At 37.4% G+C, this 18,619-nt stretch overlaps 1 protein-coding gene and 1 long non-coding RNA gene across 2 annotated transcripts in view; both read left to right on the top strand.

The window, feature by feature from the left end:
• The window catches only part of LOC121961199 (leucine-rich repeat-containing G protein-coupled receptor 5-like), a 62,355-nt gene extending 51,746 nt beyond the window's left edge, over positions 1 to 10,609 (top strand). The window contains exons 16-22 of the mRNA XM_088073003.1: positions 586 to 657; positions 2,170 to 2,295; positions 2,705 to 2,868; positions 2,984 to 3,067; positions 3,977 to 4,220; positions 4,675 to 4,832; positions 5,702 to 10,609. Of these exons, the coding sequence (XP_087929129.1) occupies positions 586 to 657; positions 2,170 to 2,295; positions 2,705 to 2,868; positions 2,984 to 3,067; positions 3,977 to 4,220; positions 4,675 to 4,832; positions 5,702 to 6,435 (1,582 nt within the window). The 3' untranslated portion in view covers positions 6,436 to 10,609. The remainder of the gene's footprint in view (positions 1 to 585; positions 658 to 2,169; positions 2,296 to 2,704; positions 2,869 to 2,983; positions 3,068 to 3,976; positions 4,221 to 4,674; positions 4,833 to 5,701) is intronic.
• Positions 10,610 to 11,399: 790 nt separating this feature from the next.
• LOC148185845 (uncharacterized) lies at positions 11,400 to 13,622 on the top strand. The gene is made up of 3 exons (XR_015775543.1): positions 11,400 to 11,628; positions 12,036 to 12,113; positions 12,901 to 13,622. It is a non-coding gene; the product is annotated as an uncharacterized LOC148185845 (long non-coding RNA).
• Positions 13,623 to 18,619: the final 4,997 nt, after the last annotated feature.

Here is an 18,619-nt window from a genome sequence, read left to right as displayed (position 1 = left end):
TTGCCACTCTGTTTTTAAAGCTCATTTTCAGGAATTTTACTTTTTTTTTTATATTATTATTTTTTTTAAATCTGCTGGACATTTCATGCCAAGTTGCTGACATGTACACACATACATATCTACACATTTTGTTTAAAATAAATAATCTGGGAACAGAAATGCTACCTTTACAATTATTGATGATCCAAAAGAAAGAAAACAGCAAATGGAAAAATAACAATTTTTCTTCTCACTCTTCTAGCACAACTTTTGTGAAAATATCCATCATTTAAACTTCAGTCTGAGAGTTCACAGTGACAAAGCGGAGTAATATAAACGGTCCAGTTTACGCGTCGCTCCGTCACGCCTCTCTGAACATTATGACTTATGTGATTATTGAATTATAGAAATAAGACTATTACACACACAAAGAAACAAAGGCTGGCTGTTATGTGAGGTTAATCTGCGCTAACACGCCTGCACGGTGTCAGGTCAGCACCCAGAGGTCACTGGGAGATTAAACACGCTCAAACTGGTCGGCAGAAATCAGTGATGGACGAAGGTTGCTGGTTTAAATCCCTCTCTTCCTCTTCTCTCTCTCTGCAGCGACTTATCGTGGAACAGACTGACATCAGTGAAGCCGAACTCTTTCTCCGCTCTGCCGGCTCTCATCAAACTGTGAGTAACCAAACTGTGTCACCGTGACAACCACATCATCACCAAAACGTCTTTAATGTGTTGTGCGAAAACAAACACCAGCATGTGAACGGAGCTGTTGTGGTTTTGACCTCAGATCTGCTGCTGGAGAAACAAACAAACTAATAAAATTCATTCATGCGTGAAAATTTCTGGCTGAATCTCCGACCAAATTCTGCTTAAAACTTGAAAGTTTTTTTTATAATATTTAACATTTTGCCAACTTCTCAGATATAAATTAGTTTTTTAAATCAGCATGACCCTCTCCTCACATCTGCATAAAATTGATTCACCAGGCAGCTCTTTTTTAAATGGAAAACATGTCTCTTTTAAAGAAGGTTTATTTCCATTACGCCCTTCTTCTCAAAGAGGAGTGACTTTAATCTACATTATTAACCCTTAAGGGCCCACTTTAATATTACACACACTCAAACGCTCTTGCGCAAAATGCAAAATCCAGCTTTAAAAAAATATTATACATAAATTAAATTTTCTACTTTCACTGAGTTCATTTTTAACAGCATCGGTCCTAAAAATAAATATAAAATATACGTTCATTTTTGGAATTTGGACACTTTAAATGTCAGGTTTTTGTCGTGATGTCGCTATGTTTTTATATGAAAAAAGAATTATTTTCAGTATCCTGCATGCAAAGTAGATTTTTTGTATGTCAGTGTCAGTGATTAGCAGAAACTCTTATTGTGACAGTGCACATAGTGGAAATAACAGTTTTTTTTCCATATGCCAAATATGGCAAAAATGACGTCATCAGGTGGAAAATAGTAAAAATTACAAACTTCAAGTCAAAATCCCAGAATGACACCCAGAAATAATATAATGCATGTTTTTCTGCTTTGATGGCTGTGGGACCAAAAATGTCAGTTTGAATGGGTTTCAATGGAGCATTTTTTGACCTGAACAGTCTGAACGTAACAATGTAGTTTCCACAGTTTATTTTCATTTTATTGTAGGAGCTGAGCTGGAAATGAAAAGATTTAACAAAAATACACAATCTATCCAAAATGTATGACGTATGCATGAACACAGCCAAAATTATTAAAAAATGAAGAATGAAAAGCGCGTAAAAAGTCCTGAAGGATTAAAACAACTCGTTTGTTAATTACATTCCAAATTATAGAAGTAAATATTGTTGGCAAAATTGTTCCTTATAAGTAATTAATGTCAGTTCATGTTTTTTTTTTTTTTTGGTTTGTTTTTTGTAAAAATGCTCTTAAATCATACTTTGAGTTGCAATAAAAAGTCTTAAATTTAACGTTCTTTAAGCTGCAGAACTTAAGTACAAATATTCTTTAAAGGGACTTTAACTTATACCAGAGTCATTTTCTGGTAATGTATATGTACTTTTACTCAAGTGTGGCTTTCAGGTACTTCATCCACCACTGAGTATTTGTCCCTGTCTGTCCCTTTCTGTCCCTGTCTGTCCCCGTCTGTCCCTGTCTGTCCCTGTCTGTCCCCGTCTGTCCCTGTCTGCAGTGACCTGTCGTCCAATCAGCTGTCGTCTCTGCCTCTGATTGGCCTGCAGAGTTTAACTCACCTGCGATTGGCCGGAAACACACAGCTGATGGAGTTAATACCGCGAGAGGAGCTGCCACGAGTCAGGTGAACACACACACACACACACACACACACACACACACACACACACACACACACACACACACACATAAACAAATGAAAGCTCTGTTGTATGAAGATACGCTCCAGTTAATCCACGAATCACTGACCACAACTGAAACATGAAAACAAAACACGGTGACGCTGGACCTCCGACATGGCGGCCGCAGGGGGAGGATGACATCACTGACGGTCTCATTAGTTCACAGCGGAGGTCCAAATACCTTCATCCAGCCAATCAGGAGCCAGAACACACACGCCCTCCGTCTCACTTTGTCATGGAAAAACATTTTAGGAACCGAATTTAACTTTTAACAAAGTAAAAGTGCTTCTTCACCACTGTAACGCAACAAATATGTAAATTGTGTTTGTTTGTTTGTTTGTTTGTGTTCAGGGTGATGGAGCTTCCTTACGCCTTCCAGTGCTGTGCCTTCGTCTCCTGTGAGAGGAGAGGAGGAGGAGGAGGAGGAGGAGGAGGAGGAGGAGGAGGTTCGTCCTGGGAGAGAGAGGAGGCAGCCGAATCCACCGGGAGAGAAACCTCCGTCCTCTCCAGCCAAGGTGACACCAAAACAACAATCGTTTTCGGCTAAAAACTACATCACATCATATTAAAATGATATTTCAAAATAAAAGCCCTGTGAGGACTGATGCTCTCCTCGCTGTTTCTCTGCAGTCGATCAGGACTGGGATGACTTCCTGTTGGAGTTTGAAGACGAACCAAAACTTCAGCACTCTGTCCACTGCAGCCCGGCTCCAGGTAACACACACACACACACGCACACACACACACACACACACACACACACACACACCAGGTAACACATGCACACACACACAAACCTGCAGCCTTTAACCCTTTGAAACCTGGAACAACATTCAGACGCCCGCACAAGTATCTGAACGTTAAGAAATCTAAGCAAATTAGTTTGCTTTCTTTTAAAAACTTGAAAAAAATAGATTTGTAAAATTATTTTTCAAAAGCCAGGGAAAAGTGTCCAAAACTATATTTATTATTATTATCATAATTATATATATAAAATTACTTTAACAATTGTTATTATTATTTTAAAAAGTTTTTTCAGGTCGTATTTTTTTTTTACTTACCCCTTGTACTTTTTACTTTTTTTTTCATTGCTATTTTTTGGCTCCTGTCTTCTTAAGGTGCTCATTGTTTTTTTTTCATTATACTATAATATAGTTTTTTTTTAATGTCGTACTTTAAATTTTTTTTTAGATTTTTTGGCGAGTTAAAATAAATAGTGATTTTTAAAGAAAACATTTTTTGCTTTTTAAAATTATTTATTTATTTATTTGTTTGTTTGTTTGTTTATTTATTTGTTTATTTATTTATTTATTTAATTATTTATTGACATGAACACATCACGTGTTTTTATACAAGTTTGTGACACAGATTTCCACGTTCGGGGTGTATTTAGTTTTCCAAAACTTTTGCCTGGAAATAGCTTTTTGCAAATTCCATGACTTTTTCAGGTTTTTCATGACCGTACGAACCCCGAAGTTTAAGCACAGAAGTATCTGATTGGAGACACTAACATACCTGGACTTCATTTGTCGTCTGTAACAATCCACGATAATCACAGACATCAGTTCATTGATTATTTGTTGATTGAAAAGTAAACCGATATTCGTTTTAATCGTCCTCCAGGACCGTTTCGCCCCTGCCTCCATCTGCTCGGCAGCTGGTTGATCCGTGGAGGGGTGTGGCTCATCGCAGCGCTCTCATTGGTCAGCAACAGCCTGGTCGTCCTGTCGGTCTTCTTCTCTCCCGCCGCCTCGGTGACGCCACCCAAGCTGCTGATTGGTCTGCTGGCGCTGGTGAACGGCCTGATGGGAGTGTGGAGCGGCTGGTTGGCGGCGGTGGATGCGTGGACGTTTGGCAGCTTCTGGAGGTAAAAAAACCCCAAAACCAGATCTCTGGTGACATTGGGGATTGTGGGGACTCTGGATTGTGAGGATTTGATAATATTGCTAAAAAGAGATCAAACGGGTCGAGAAACATTCAAACAGATCGGAACAATAACTTATTTTTTTCTAACTTTCTGAAGAATAAAAGGCTGTTTTTGGAAGCAGCAGCTGAAACTATGACCTCACCGTGAGTTCAGTTTAGTAGCTGTTAAATGTCGCTGCAATTAGACAAAATCGCTCTTTCCAACATATTAAAGTTTTATCTAAAAATATAACCAGTTGAGCAACGTTTGCCACTTTTATCTGTGAGGAACACATTTTAAAAAGATTTTATCGTCTATATAATTTACCCTCTTTGTCAGGATGTTATAAAATCCTCCATAAAAGCAACAGAACAACAAAAACTTTCAAAATAAAAGGACTTTGTGTGTGTTGCAGGTACGGAGCGAGGTGGGAGAGCAGCTTCCTGTGTCGCCTCAGCGGCTTCCTGTGTGTGTTTGCGTCGCAGACCGGCCTCTTCCTGCTCACCGTCGCAGCTCTGGAGCGATGCCTCGCCGCCGCCGCCGCACGCCGCCACAAACCTGACGGACACACTGGTGAGAAACTTAACGCAAACACACCTTAACCCTTTAACACCTGGAGCGACGACAGATTTCTTGTGCTGCATTCAGACGCCTTTTACAGGCATTTCAATCTGTGAAATCTGAAAATTTGGTTTGATTTCTTTTTAAAAAACACAGAAAAAACAGAAGAGGCAACTTGAAAATGTCCCGCAAACTGCAGAAAATAAGTAAAAGGAGACAAAGAAATAATGTGACCATTAGTTTGAAAGGATTCTAAGAAATTATTAAACAATGTCTAAAAAAGTGTTTAAACTTCTCTTAATAATACATTTAAAATTATGTTACAGAAAAAAAGAAGTGTTTTTAATTTGTTTTTGCACTTTCACAAGGTAATTTTCTTGTTTGTTTGTTTTTTATTAAAATTTTTCAGATATTTTTATTTGAACTTTTTCTTGCTAATTTTTGAGCCATTTCTTGTTAAGTTACTCGTTGCCCTCCTCACGTTTTTGAAATAAATTAAGCCAAGTTTCTCATGTTTCAAAAAGTTAATGTTGATTATCATACATTATCAAAAAAAGTCCAGAAAAAAAAGCATTTATGATTATTTTCTTTATATATTAAAATTTTGTTAAAGACTTAAATAAGTATTGGATTTTTTTGAGCACTTTCTCTGGCTTATTATTTTGGGGGTTTTTTTTGTTGCTTTGTTTTAAGTTTTTTTTTCTCTTATTTTTATATTTTTCTTTTAATTTTTTTTTACTAATTTCTTGCAAATTTTTGAGCCATTTTTTTGTTAAGTTACTCACCCTCTTTCCATGTTTTTGAAAGAAATTAAGCTAATTAACTCAAGTTTTAAAGGGTTCATCTGGAAATATTGAGTCTGACGCCTCCTCTCTCTCCAGGTCGCTCCTCGTCGCCGCTCTCTGTCCGTCTCGCCGTCTGTCTGTGCTTCCTGTTGGGCCTGGCCGTCACGCTGCCCCCCCTGGTGGCCGGACACAGCAGCACCTCCCTCTGTTTGCCGCTGCCTTCCTCCTCCTCCTCCTCCTCCTCCTCTTCCTCCTCCCTGGCCTTCTCCGTCTCCTTGGTGCTCCTCGACTCGCTGTGCTTCCTCCTCATGACGCTCGCCTACACTCGCCTCTACTGTCGCGCCAACAAAGCTCCGCCCGCCGCCGAAGAGGAGGTGGCGTTGACTCGACATGTTGCCTGGCTGCTCTTCTCCGACTGCCTCCTCTACCTCCCCGTCGCCTTCCTCTCCTTCTCCTCCCTGCTGCGCCTCTCCGCCGCCGGACCGGAGGCGGCGAAGGGGGTGCTCCTGCTCGTGGCTCCGCTGCCAGCCTGCGTTAACCCGCTGCTCTACATCCTCTTCAACCCGCACGCCCGGCAGGAGCTGGCGGCGCTCGCTAAACGCACCTGCGGGGCCGTGGCGATACCCAGACTCCGCAGAGGAGGAAGAGGAGGAGCTGGAGGAGGGAGGTCGAGGCCAAACATTTCGACGTATGATGAGGACGCGGAGAAACAGTCGTGTGATTCGACGCAGGCGCTGGTGGCGGTCGGAGGCTCGAAGGAGGACGATGAGGAGGAGAGAGGAAGGAGCGAGACGCAACATTCAGTGGTGTTTGTTGTTTCTCATCAATAGACTGAAAGACACACACACACACACACACACACACACACACGGTCGAAAGTTCTCACCTGCCAAAATTTCTGAACGATGAATCACCTGAGCTCACTGATTAGATTCAGTCTGTATCGCTTTTTAAAAATATTTTAGGGAATTTTATTTCCCTTTTATTGTGAAGGAGACAGGAAATTAGAGGAGACACAGAAGGACAACAAAGATCATGGTGAGCGTCTTAAACCACAGACTGTATAAAATAATGGACGTAGCCATGGTAACGTCACCCATTTCTTTGTGGACTCCCGTTTTGAAGCCTCCGGCATTTTGCCTGTCGCCATCTTGGATTTTTGGAGCCAGAAGTGACCATATTTGGACAAGTGGGTGGAGCTAATGCTAGCTGTAGCTTTGTTAGCACAGTCAGTGTTTGCAGATATGGTTTAATGCTAATTTTAGTTCATGAGAAAAAGCCTAAAACGTTCTTATGGTAAAAACTGAACATCCGACTCCAACCAAACACAGAACGAGACCTTTTCCTGCAGCAGCACACGGACAATGAAAAAGAAAGCAAAATAAACTAAAACTAAATATTCAAAAAGAAGTAAGAAGAAGTACTAATTTATTTAATTCTTCTCCATAAGAGAAGTTTTAATTAACCAGCGTCCTTATTAATTTCGTCCTTGTGTACATCAGAACTAAATGGGATTATTTTTTAATCTTCTGGCCTTTTTTTTAAATAAATGTGTGCAATGTCAAAATGAACACTGCGGCCTGTAGGGGGCACTGTACCGGGACTTTTGGCAGGTGAGTCAAAGACTTAATTTTGGACACACCACACACACACACACACACACACACACACACACACACACACACTGCAGACTGTGTGGCAGCAGATGTAGCAGCGGACAGAGAAAACGTCAAAAGACGGATCAAAATGAATGAATGAAGAATAACTTTGCTCTGTGCGGTCGATCTGAGTTTCATGATAGAGCGCGCGCACACACACACACACACACACACACACACACACACACACACACGTTGAGTGAATCCAGCAGCTTTTATTTTGAAATATGACATGATTTACAGCATTATGTTACCAAATGTTTCACCAAATGCTGCTGAGCATTACGTGTGTGTGTGTGTGTGTGTGTGTGTGTGTGTGTGTGTCCACAGCTAATGTGTTTTTGCGAGTATGTGTGAAAACTGCAGCGTCTGTGTGAGTTTCGTCACAAAGTCATTCCCCCCGAAAACTGAAAAAAGGAATCAGAGGAAAAACAAACTGATGTTCAGCTGCTCAAACACGTCCACTGAAAAGAAAACACACAAAAAACACAACAACACAGCAGCAGTCCTCTAAAATGACTGTTTTTGATAATATTGATAAAGTCGTCTCAAATGAAAACTTCCCTGTAAGAGTTTCCACTGGGGTCTCATCGAGATATTTGGCAAATTAACGATCGATTAATATTTATTTGAAAAAAAAAAACAACTGTTAAACAATAACAAATGTGTTTTATCCTCAGCCTCGATTAGTCTTAACGACCGATTAATTGATCATCGATTAATTGTTATCATCTCTAGTTTGTCTGGTTATGATCAGAACGCATTAAAGGACCAAACTGCAGATTTTTTGGGGTTATGTTGGACCAAAAACGACCCACCCGGCATCAGATTTCAGCTGATAAAATACAGAATTGGAGAACTTTCTGTCTTAAACTGTCTATTTTTTAAACAGATATTTTCGTCTCTAAAAATAAAATTCTGTCCTCATGACCTTTGCTTTACAAAATATCTCCGTCCACATCAGACCCCAGAAACGACTCCAAAAGCTTATTTCTTGTCACACAGGTAGACAAGTACGCTAATGTTGTTCAAACAGACCTATTCTCTCCGACTAAGGGTCCGTTTACATGGCAACGGTTCTCGCAAGAAACATTAAACTTTTATTGTGGTTCACATGAGGACGGCATTTTGGGGGCCAAAAAACGCAAGTGACACCACCAACTACTGGCCTGGCATGCAAACTGCAGTGTTTTCGGTTGTTTTTGGCGGATCCGTGTACACGAGGATCATTCTCATGATGTTATATGAACGCAGATTTTTACACGAATTAAGACGTTTTTATTGAAATTTGGCCTAAATCTCCGTTTCACCAAAAACTGAGCTTTGTATCAGTCCGTCACCACAGATGGAGCCTGAATGCAAAACTTCTGATTTAACAGCAGATCTGACTCTCACACGTCACCATGCGCTGACCAAAAGTGACCAAAAAAACAAGCAAAAATGGGCCAAAAAACAGAGCACTTGCGTCGTTTTCTAATCAAATATTGGAAAACAAAAACACAATTTTTGTCAACATTTCAATATTTTCAAATAAGCCCCTGTGTGTGTGTGTGTGTGTGTGTGTGTGTGTGTGTGTGTGTTTACAGTAAATGTGTGTACATATCGTAAATACAAGCTACTGTGACAATCCTGTTTTCTTTTTGCGTAGACTGTGAGAAAAATGTTTATAATGTATGTACATTCACACTTTTTTTTGCCGTTTCAAGTTTCCAGATTTAATCCAGATGTGATTTTATGCATTTATATATTTACGATGGTCACATGAATGCGTCTCCGTGAGCCGAGTAAGAAAATCTGTCTTTGGTTTCCTGCGTTTTTCGGATCCAGAGGGGGGCGCCAAATCTTAAAGCTGCAAAATCACCAGAAACTAGATTTTACTGTGTTCAATTTCAAACCATCTATTTTGAAAATTATGTATCTGATTCACCAAAGACGCATGCAGAGACTCCGTGTTTATTATGTTTAACATGCAGCCCAGAAGTGCTTTTTATCGTTGTTTTACTAAGCTAATATAAAGTATGTCACATGATGCCACAAACTTGACCAAACATATTCAACACATTCTCATCCCAAGTCATAACATGTTGCCGCTTTGCTTTGGACCTCTGCGTCTACATATTACGCTCCTGGTATCCTTCTGTGTCTGCTGTTCACATACCCAGACGCCGCTACGATGATGCACGTGGTGATGTTTAGACACCAAAAGCAGATGGCAACCGAAGCCAACACGTCAACAAATGTACAAGCTTGGTTTCTTGATTGTTTTTTTATAAACAGAAGTTACCAAATTTGGAGATCGGAGCTGTTTCTGATTTACATACTGTAGCGATGTTGACGTTCCCGACGTTGCTACAAGCACATGGTGAGATTATGCTGCACGTGGTTTAATTTAAGCAACAAAAGCTAATGGCAACCACTGCCAGGTTGTCAACAAATGCACATGCAGGCACGGATGGTTAGGTTTAGGCAAAAGAGGCACATGGTCAGATATAGAAAAAAAAACATCACATTCAGACGGGAAGCAAACACCGGAGTCCTGCATGTAAGTCCGGGGTTTGTTTGATCCATCCACCGTGCTCCTCATATTACGTCATTACTGCCATTCGGATAGTAACACCTCAAATAATTATGTGTGGTCGCGTTCTCAGCTGTCGCCGTCCAGCAGCGTGTAACGCGGACGCAAAAGGTGTTTTTTGGCGTCGGAGTGTGACTGCAAAAGCGTCAGTATTTGATGACTTTGGAGTGAAAACGGGCTGACTTACGACGTTTTGTAGTTTTGATTTCACATCAGACATGAACAGCGCTCTCCGGGGTAAAAGTCCTGTGTTTGTTTGACCCTCCCAAAGTGGACTTTCCCGCTCTTTTTTTGCAGCCAACAAAACAATGTAAATATGGATTGTATTTGTGCTTGTAAATCGCCCTCTGTGGTTGTAGTATTTCGGAGGAGGACATTATTGGTTGAAAGCTCTGGAAAAAGTGGACAAAAAAAAAAAACAACTTTTGATTTTGTGTTTGTGCATCTTTAACCTCAAATGTAACATTGTATCAAAGCTATTATGCTGACTAGCGTGTTGTGTGTGGGCGGGGTGTTTTTCTGGCTCTTCTGTAACCGTAGAAACAGAACAAAACAAGACTAAATGTCCGCTGTGTGTGACGGTTCAACTGCTGCACTTTCTATGATCAGCACTTAAAAAATGTCCATAAAAAAAAGAAGCTGAGACGTTTTGTGTAAATCAACTTCCATCTGTTTTCTGTTGTAAACTTTTGTAAAATATTTGAATGTTTTGTTTAGTTTGTAAAAGAGTGAAGGTTTTAGTTTGTGACGTACATAAAGCAACAACGTGAACTCTGTGGTGTTTTATGATTCATTCATCGTCGACAGGATGAACGAACCCACAAACTGCTGCTGCTGTGACTCATTAAGGCTGAAAACAAAAAGAATTTAATCAATTACACAATGATGCACGGCGGCGTGATGAGCTTTCTGTTGTTGACGGCCGTCGTTCCGCATCAGCGGAGACCGAAACGTGTCGAGAGTTTAAAAGATATTTTTAAGAGTCATTAATGAGCATCCAGACGGTTTAAGCTACGGAAACGTCTGACTCACGGTTTGTTTTTATCACACGAGGCCTTCTGAAGTATAATAATACGACAAGAAAATATCTGCTGCTGTTCTGACTAATACGTTTAAAACGCGGTCAATTATTATCCGTAACAAAGTACATTTACTCAATTAGTCTGCAGTACTTTTTCCTTCTCTGTAGTTACTCGTGGTTTTGATAAACTGAAGGTTGAAATGTTTCTTTATATGGTGAGAAAATTATTCTCTTTGAGCCAAATTAACTCTTTAAAAACCTTTTTTGGATCAACTGGAAAATGCAAATCACAAATCTGAAATTATAAATGTGTTAAATGCTCACTAAATGGACACATTGGTGGACACAAAATGCATTTTAACAGTGCAAAGTCCATGAAGATCTTTTATTACACACAACACAAATATTAATTCATCTGTTTAAATTTGTATTTCAGTTTCGCTGCCTGATCCTGCTTCATTTTATTATTTGTAATATTTAGTGTTTAAGTGCTTTTATTCTTTGATTGTGTTTACTTTCAGAGTCGACGTCACACCTGTGCAGCGATCAGAAATCAGCATCAGCTGCTGAAGACTTGTTGGTGTCTCTTTGGGTTCAGAGATCAGCGGCTCGTCTGTCAGCGAGGAAAAAGTCGACGCAGTAATTGAATTATCTTGTTACTTTAAAGTTGACACCACTGTGACACGTTGTTGATGTTTATACTCCGTTCCTGCAGAGGACGACGTGTGTTTTCAGCTTTTTGTAGCTGCAGCAGAAGAACAAACTGGAGGTGAGTCACATTTAATTTAAAGCAATCGCACAATTACCCAAATCTAAAGAAATGAGAGCGCTGAGTCATTGTTTGACTCTGAGGGGATTTTTTTGTCATTTAAATGTTTAGTTTCATGTCAAAGTGTGTTTGAGAATCCTTCTTCTTCTGTGTTTCTTCCCCTTTTTTGTCAGCCAGAAGAAAGTGTTGGCAGTGTGCATTTCTGCAAAACAAAAACATGTTACATTTGTACATTTGCACTGCATGTTAATATGAATAATAGCAACAGAAGTTTAAGATGCAATATTAACTTCAGAAATATATATATATATATATATATATATATAAATATATATATATATATATAAATATATAGTTAGTGTAAATCTCCCACAGACTGTGATCTAATTTTCATTATTTGTCTTCAGCACCTTCTGCAGGGTAAAAGATGGACATCCTGTCCCCTCCTGTGGACAGACGGCAGACAACAGATGAGGATCCAGCAGGTGTGTGTGTGTGTGTGTGTGTGTGTGTGTGTGTGTGTGTGTGTGTGTGTGTGTGTGTGTGTGTTGTCTTGGTATTTTTATGTTTCTGAGGTCCAATTTTAGATCACAAGAGAATATTTTGGACAAAACAACTCTAGTGACACAATCTAAACACCTGTAAAAGTGGTTGTTCTCACTGTGTTTCAAGCCAGAATAGTGCAATGAAGAGTGTTTGTTTTTTTGCCGTAACATCAGGAAAAGACGTAGTTTTTACTGAGACATTGCTGCATTTCTTGTGGCACAAAAAGCAGTTGTTTTTTTCTGAGACATTGCTGCGTCTCAAGCCTGGATCGCACCACAAAAGTGTCTGTTTTTACAGAGACATTGATGCATTTCCTGCAGTGATAGTGCCCCGAAAACTTTTCAACATATCCGCTGCATAATGACGTACAAATGTAACATTTCTGATTTGCAGAAATGCACAAATGTATTTCGGGTGATTGGCTTGGATTTTTTTGCAGGCAAATTTGAGGTTTACAATTTAAAAAAGCCATATTTTCCAGCGAATCCTCGTTCATTTCCCGCTCTTTTTGTTAAACGTGTAAACGTCTCGCTCACGTCCATCACCGTCACAACTTTTATGAAAAACACTCGCTGAACTAAAGAGAGAGGAGCTGATAATCTCGGGTTCACGTCAGCGATAAGAAACCAGCCGATAAGAAAGACAATGGAGTGTGTGAGAGTGAGACGATAAGATAAGAGCACGCTGAGGAGTTATTGTGAAATTACTTTTATGTTTCATTCACAGAAAGATGCTGCAAATATTCGTCATCTGCATAAAAAGGATCTTTGCTGCGTTTATCTGTATTTAAATGGTTTTTGATGTAAAAACATCAGTGCAACAGCTGATTAATAACTTTTCATGTGAAGTGTGATCAAAAATGTTTCTTTATTTAATTTCTGTGTCATCTTCTGTTTCTCTAATTAGCTGTTGAGTTAATTTCCGGTCGTTTTAGTTGAATTGAGGCGTTCTTTGAAGAAATTCATCATCTGCATCTCTGTTTTCTGAATAATTGACTCCAGATCACAAAGTTCCCTCCAAGAAACTTCCTAGAAAATTGTTGGGAATTTATGGGCTCGTAAAACGAAGCATTACCATTTCATTTCCCAACATAAAAAAATAAATAAAAATATACAAGCAGTTTAAAAGCCCTTTTCAAGCTGCCAAGAATTAAATTAAATTCCTGCGGTCTGCATCCTTTATCTGTTTATTGTTTTGTTGTAAGTGGAGAGGATGTCGGCGCGGATGATTGTTTCAACCAGACTTTGATCCGTCTTTGGCGTTTCTGTCTGTGTATTTTTCTTTTAATCACTTATTTTAAACTTATTGTGCCAAAATCTAACCAAACCCAAAGCATAACTTCAAAACTGTTACTTTTTCAATTTTTTTTTTGATAATGTTAATTAATTTTTAAGAAATATTTTAAACCAAAACACTGGCTATTTTATGTTCACACATTGTACCTTTTAATAAATGGCAAGTTAAGTAATAAATTAATATATATATAACATTTTTTACCCTTTTTTTTTCAAAAAGCTTATGGAAAATATCTAAGTTGTTTATAACTATCATTATACAGTTAAAATTATGTTACAAGATTATTCATTTATTGATTGATTGATTTCTATAAATTCTCAGGCAATGGTCTTGTACTTTTTACTAATTTCTTGTTACCAGATTATTTAATTTTTTGAGTTCCTTCCCTGGCCATTATCTTGTTTTTATTTTATTTGTGTGTATTTGTGTTTTTCTTGTAACAATATTATTTTTAAGCACTTTTTTTCAGGTCATTTCCTTGTTTTGTTTTTTAACTTTCTTTTCATTTAAACAATATTTTATTTGTTTAAATTAATTCTCAGGTAACTTACTTATTTCTTGTTACAAGAATATTTTGTGGGTTTTTTTAAGCATTTTCCCAGGTTGTTTCCTTGTGGTTTTTTTTTGTTGTTTTTTTTAACTTTATTTTAATTTTAAATTTATTTATTTATTTATTTATATTAATTCTCAGGTAATTTTCTTGCACTTTTTTAAAATTTATTTCTTGATCATTTTTGGGTCATTTGTTTGTATGTTTGTATGTATGTTTTTGAAAGAAATCGAGCTAATTTGCCGAAGTTTCAAAGGATTAAGGGACTTGTCTTTTTCCTAAACTTGAAAGACGTGCTGCGGTGTCTTTAGGTGGTGCTACAGCAGTAAAATAATCCTAAATGATTCAAAATGTCCAGCCACACCTCCATGGACAGATGTTTCTGCTCATGCGGGTCATTAAAATGCTCATTAATTTATACACTTCATCACCTCAAGTTTGAATAACAGAAACGTTTCTGTGATTATTGAATGTTTGAGCTCCATGTTTGTCCTCCAGCCGTGTCCCAAATGTCTGCTCATGTCTCACCTGTGAGGGACAGCTGCAGACAGGACAGAAGAAGACATAAAAGACAGTACAGTCCTGTAGCACCACCTGCTGGACAGAGACACAACTAATTGTAGCATTGCACACACATTTATAATTTTATATGTATTTTAACTTACATACTAGTTTTATACATTGTATTGAAGCATAAGGTACTATTTTATATTTTTACACACTTTACACACTGTAATTTAAATATTCACATTAGTGCTAGTTGTCTTTTACTTTATTTATTTACATTTATACTTTTTACACACTGATATACTCAGAATATTATACATACTTTATTTTGTTTTTTCAAATATATTTAGGTATTGTGTTAATTAATTATTAATTTTACCGTATTTCCATTTTTTACATTTATATTTCTATATACTTGTGCTGGTACTTATTTCTACTTGCAGTAATTCTCTACGCAGACATCAGAGTGACTGTAACAAACCACATTATGAATCTAACCAGGAATTATTTTATCTGCTTTGACACAGCTGTTGCCCAGAAAATTATCACAAATGCTTAATATGCTTTTTTAAAATTATTATTATTTTGTATTTCATTGTTGTCTGACAGCTACATATATTAATTAATTTATTTATTTACCTTTAAAAACTCCTTGATTCATACTCACTTTTGCAAAATGTGCACTGCCACCTGCAGGCTGAATGGTTGCGCTGCATGTTAATATGAATAATATCAACAGAAGTTTAAGATGCAATATTAACTTCAGAAATATATATATATATATATAAATATATATATATATATATATATATATATAAATATATAGTTAGTGTAAATCTCCCACAGACTGTGATCTAATTTTCATTATTTGTCTTCGGCACCTTCTGCAGGATAAAAGATGGACATCCTGTCCCCTCCTGTTTATTATTTATTATTATACTGCATACATGAGAAGATTACTGCACACAAATATTAAAGTACCTGAATTTAAAACATCACTGCATTGATGCAGCGATGCAACAACTTATCATCCAGAGAGAGATGAAAACAGATTTTTAAATTTTTCTTTTTCAAAATTAATTGCAACTGTTATTATTTTTTTTAAATTATGTATTCAAACGTATTTTTTCAGTTACATTCAGGACAATAATTTTAAATATAATTTTTCGGCCATTTTTCCTCAGTTTTTGGATGATCCCTGACCCAGTCACTCAAGTGGCCCTATGATAAATACGCATTAACCCTTTATAAACTGTGAAGAGGTGAGTCTGACACGGTCTTACCCGACTCGTCTCGTGTTTCCACTCCGTCAGCGAACTGCGGACGTCCCCACTGTGATGTCAACACAAGCACACGGTGGGATGATGCTGCACGTGGTTATGTTTAGGTAACAAAAGTACATGGCAACCCAACACGGCAACTGACACGGCAACCGACACGGCAACCGACACGGCGACCAACAAACGCACGTGCTGGCACGGAGGGTTTGGATTAGGGAAAAAAAAGTCTCATGCACTGTGTTTTTATTTTTTATGTATTTTTTGATGATTTTAGGGATGTTTGAAGGTTTTTAGCACTTTTCTCAGATTTTAAAATGTTTGTAGAATTTTAGGAAATTTTCAGATTTTTTCAAGAAAACTCGCACATGTCTTGGATTTTACATTGGATTTTGGGACGTTGCCCTGATTGTAGGCCATTCCTCTATTTTTGGGATGTTTCTGGGATTTTAGGACATTTTAAGATTTTAGGACGATTCTTGGATTTTAGGATATTAGGTGTTCAGCTGGGACCCTTTTTTGATAAACTCTATTTTGTTGCTGTTTTATGCTCTCTGGCACCTTACAGACACTAAAAGTTCAAAAACAATTACAACTGTGAGTCATTTTATTTTAATTGTGAATTAAAAATGGTTTGGAGGCCAGCAGGCGGCCTATCGGGGGCCAGATTTGACCCGCGCGCTGTAAAACTGATTATGACTGAGTTTGAGGCTTGATAATAAACGTCAGTGAGGGTCCTCACAGGTATAGCAATAAAAATGTGTGTGTGCACTTCCTGTGAGATGGTTTATGGCTTTATCTCTCTCACACACACACACACACACACACAGAGGCGTACTGTACGCCTGCGTCAGGTGTGTGAATGTCTTTTACCTTCTTCCTGTTCAAAGCTCAAAGTTCAGGCAGACAGACGATCCGCGGACGCCGAAAACAACAAGAACTCGTCTAAAAGGATTTATTTCTCTTGAATAAAACCACAGAAGAAGACCTGACACACACACACACACACACACACACACACACACATTTTGGGGAGCGTTTGGATCTGATACCTGACTGTAATCACAGATGGATTGTACCAGAAGACGAGCAGCTCGGAAAAACTCTGAGATCATCGACTGACCGGGGCCATCTTGGAGAGGCCGACAGGTGTGTGTTTGAACAAATATGATCCGAGAAATCACATCATGACGAACACAAGCGAAGACTTCATTTCATCCTCCTTGTTGTAGTTTATGTTTTTCAGGTAAATTACAGGGAAATATAAAAGAACACCTGCATTAAAACAGAGGAAAGTAATTAAAAACATAATTTTTTAAAAATGTCAGTTTCGTCTGGCCCCGCAAATAAGACGAAGGAAAAAAGGATGATTAACCCTTTGGAGCAAATTATTTATTTTTATTTTTTATTTTCAGAAACACACAAGAGCCACAAGCAACTTTACAAGAAATGGCCCAAAAATGAGCTAGAAATTAATTTTAAAAAATCACTGGAAAATAAGACAAAAAAATACATTAAGTAAAAAACAAACAGAAAATGGCCTCAGGAAAGTCTTTATAATGTATAATTAAGAAATATAAATATAATTTCTGGATGTTGTTCTTTCTTAAAAAAAAAAATCTAATAATCCATCCCAGGTATCTTTCAGGTCACTTAGAAGAAAAGATGCAAGAACACCTGTAATAAAAAAAATAAACATATTTTTAAATTTTAAACTTTGATCAGAATTTCAGATTTCATCTGGTCTTTGACAAAGGCAAACAGAATGATTACTATTGTGAAACTTTAACTTTAACTTCACTAGAAATTACCAAAAAAATAACAAGAAATTAATAAAAAGTTCAAAGAAAATTACTGGAAAAATCAGAAAACAAAAAACAAAAACAGAACAAAAAATGACCTTAAGGAAGGTGCTAAAAATAATTGATATTCTTCTCTGTAATGTTGATTTTTAATACATTTTAAATAAATAGGATAATTCTGATTTCATTATATGATTATATTTTCTGGACATATTTATCTCAATTTTTGATAATATCTAATAATCAATCATAGGCAATTTTCAGGTAATTTTTTTTTTTACCTTTAAATAATATTTCATAGTTACTCATTATGTTTTTGAAATGAATCAAACCATTTTTCCAGGTTTCAGGGGTTAAAATGATGATGTGAAACATGTCTGAATGCAGCAAAGAAAACTGATGTTCCAGGCATTTAGGGGTTAAAACATAATGGACGTCGTGAATATTAACAATGTCCACAGACCTCCAATTATTATAGTCAGTCATTGTAAATGTTAATTTAAAAGACATTCTGTGATTCATGTGGTACCTTTTAGATTTTAATAATAATTTTAGATAATGATAATAATAATAATAATAATAATAATAATAATAATAATAATAATAATAATAATAATAATTAATAATAACGTGTTAAATCTATATGCTATAATATTGTTATAATGAACCCTTTTGGCCACAATCTTGCAGTGAAAATCGGATATTGTGCCATTAGTAATATGAAATATATGTGTCTATATATATATAAATATATATATATATATGTGTGTGTGTGTGTGTGTGTGTGTGACTCTGTCGGTGATCTTTTGCGTCTACTTATGAAATTTTAGGTTTCCGTCTCCGTGACTGTTTACGCTCCGCGATGCCGTTACGGTGATGTCAACAAATGCACGTTTAGACAACAGCACATATCAGCCAATCACGATGGTTAACATGAAGCAACGTGACGGTTAGGTTTGTCAAAAAGAGTCACATGGTGAGGCGGAGAAAAAACACGCACTTTCACACAGGAA

This window comes from Plectropomus leopardus, chromosome 22 (assembly GCF_026936395.1).
Source record: "Plectropomus leopardus strain MGB_pleo_1.0 chromosome 22, ASM2693639v1, whole genome shotgun sequence".
Taxonomy (NCBI): domain Eukaryota; kingdom Metazoa; phylum Chordata; class Actinopteri; order Perciformes; family Serranidae; genus Plectropomus; species Plectropomus leopardus.
The sequence above is the reverse complement of the archived record's forward strand: the minus strand, read 5'-3'. Positions and strand labels throughout refer to the sequence as shown.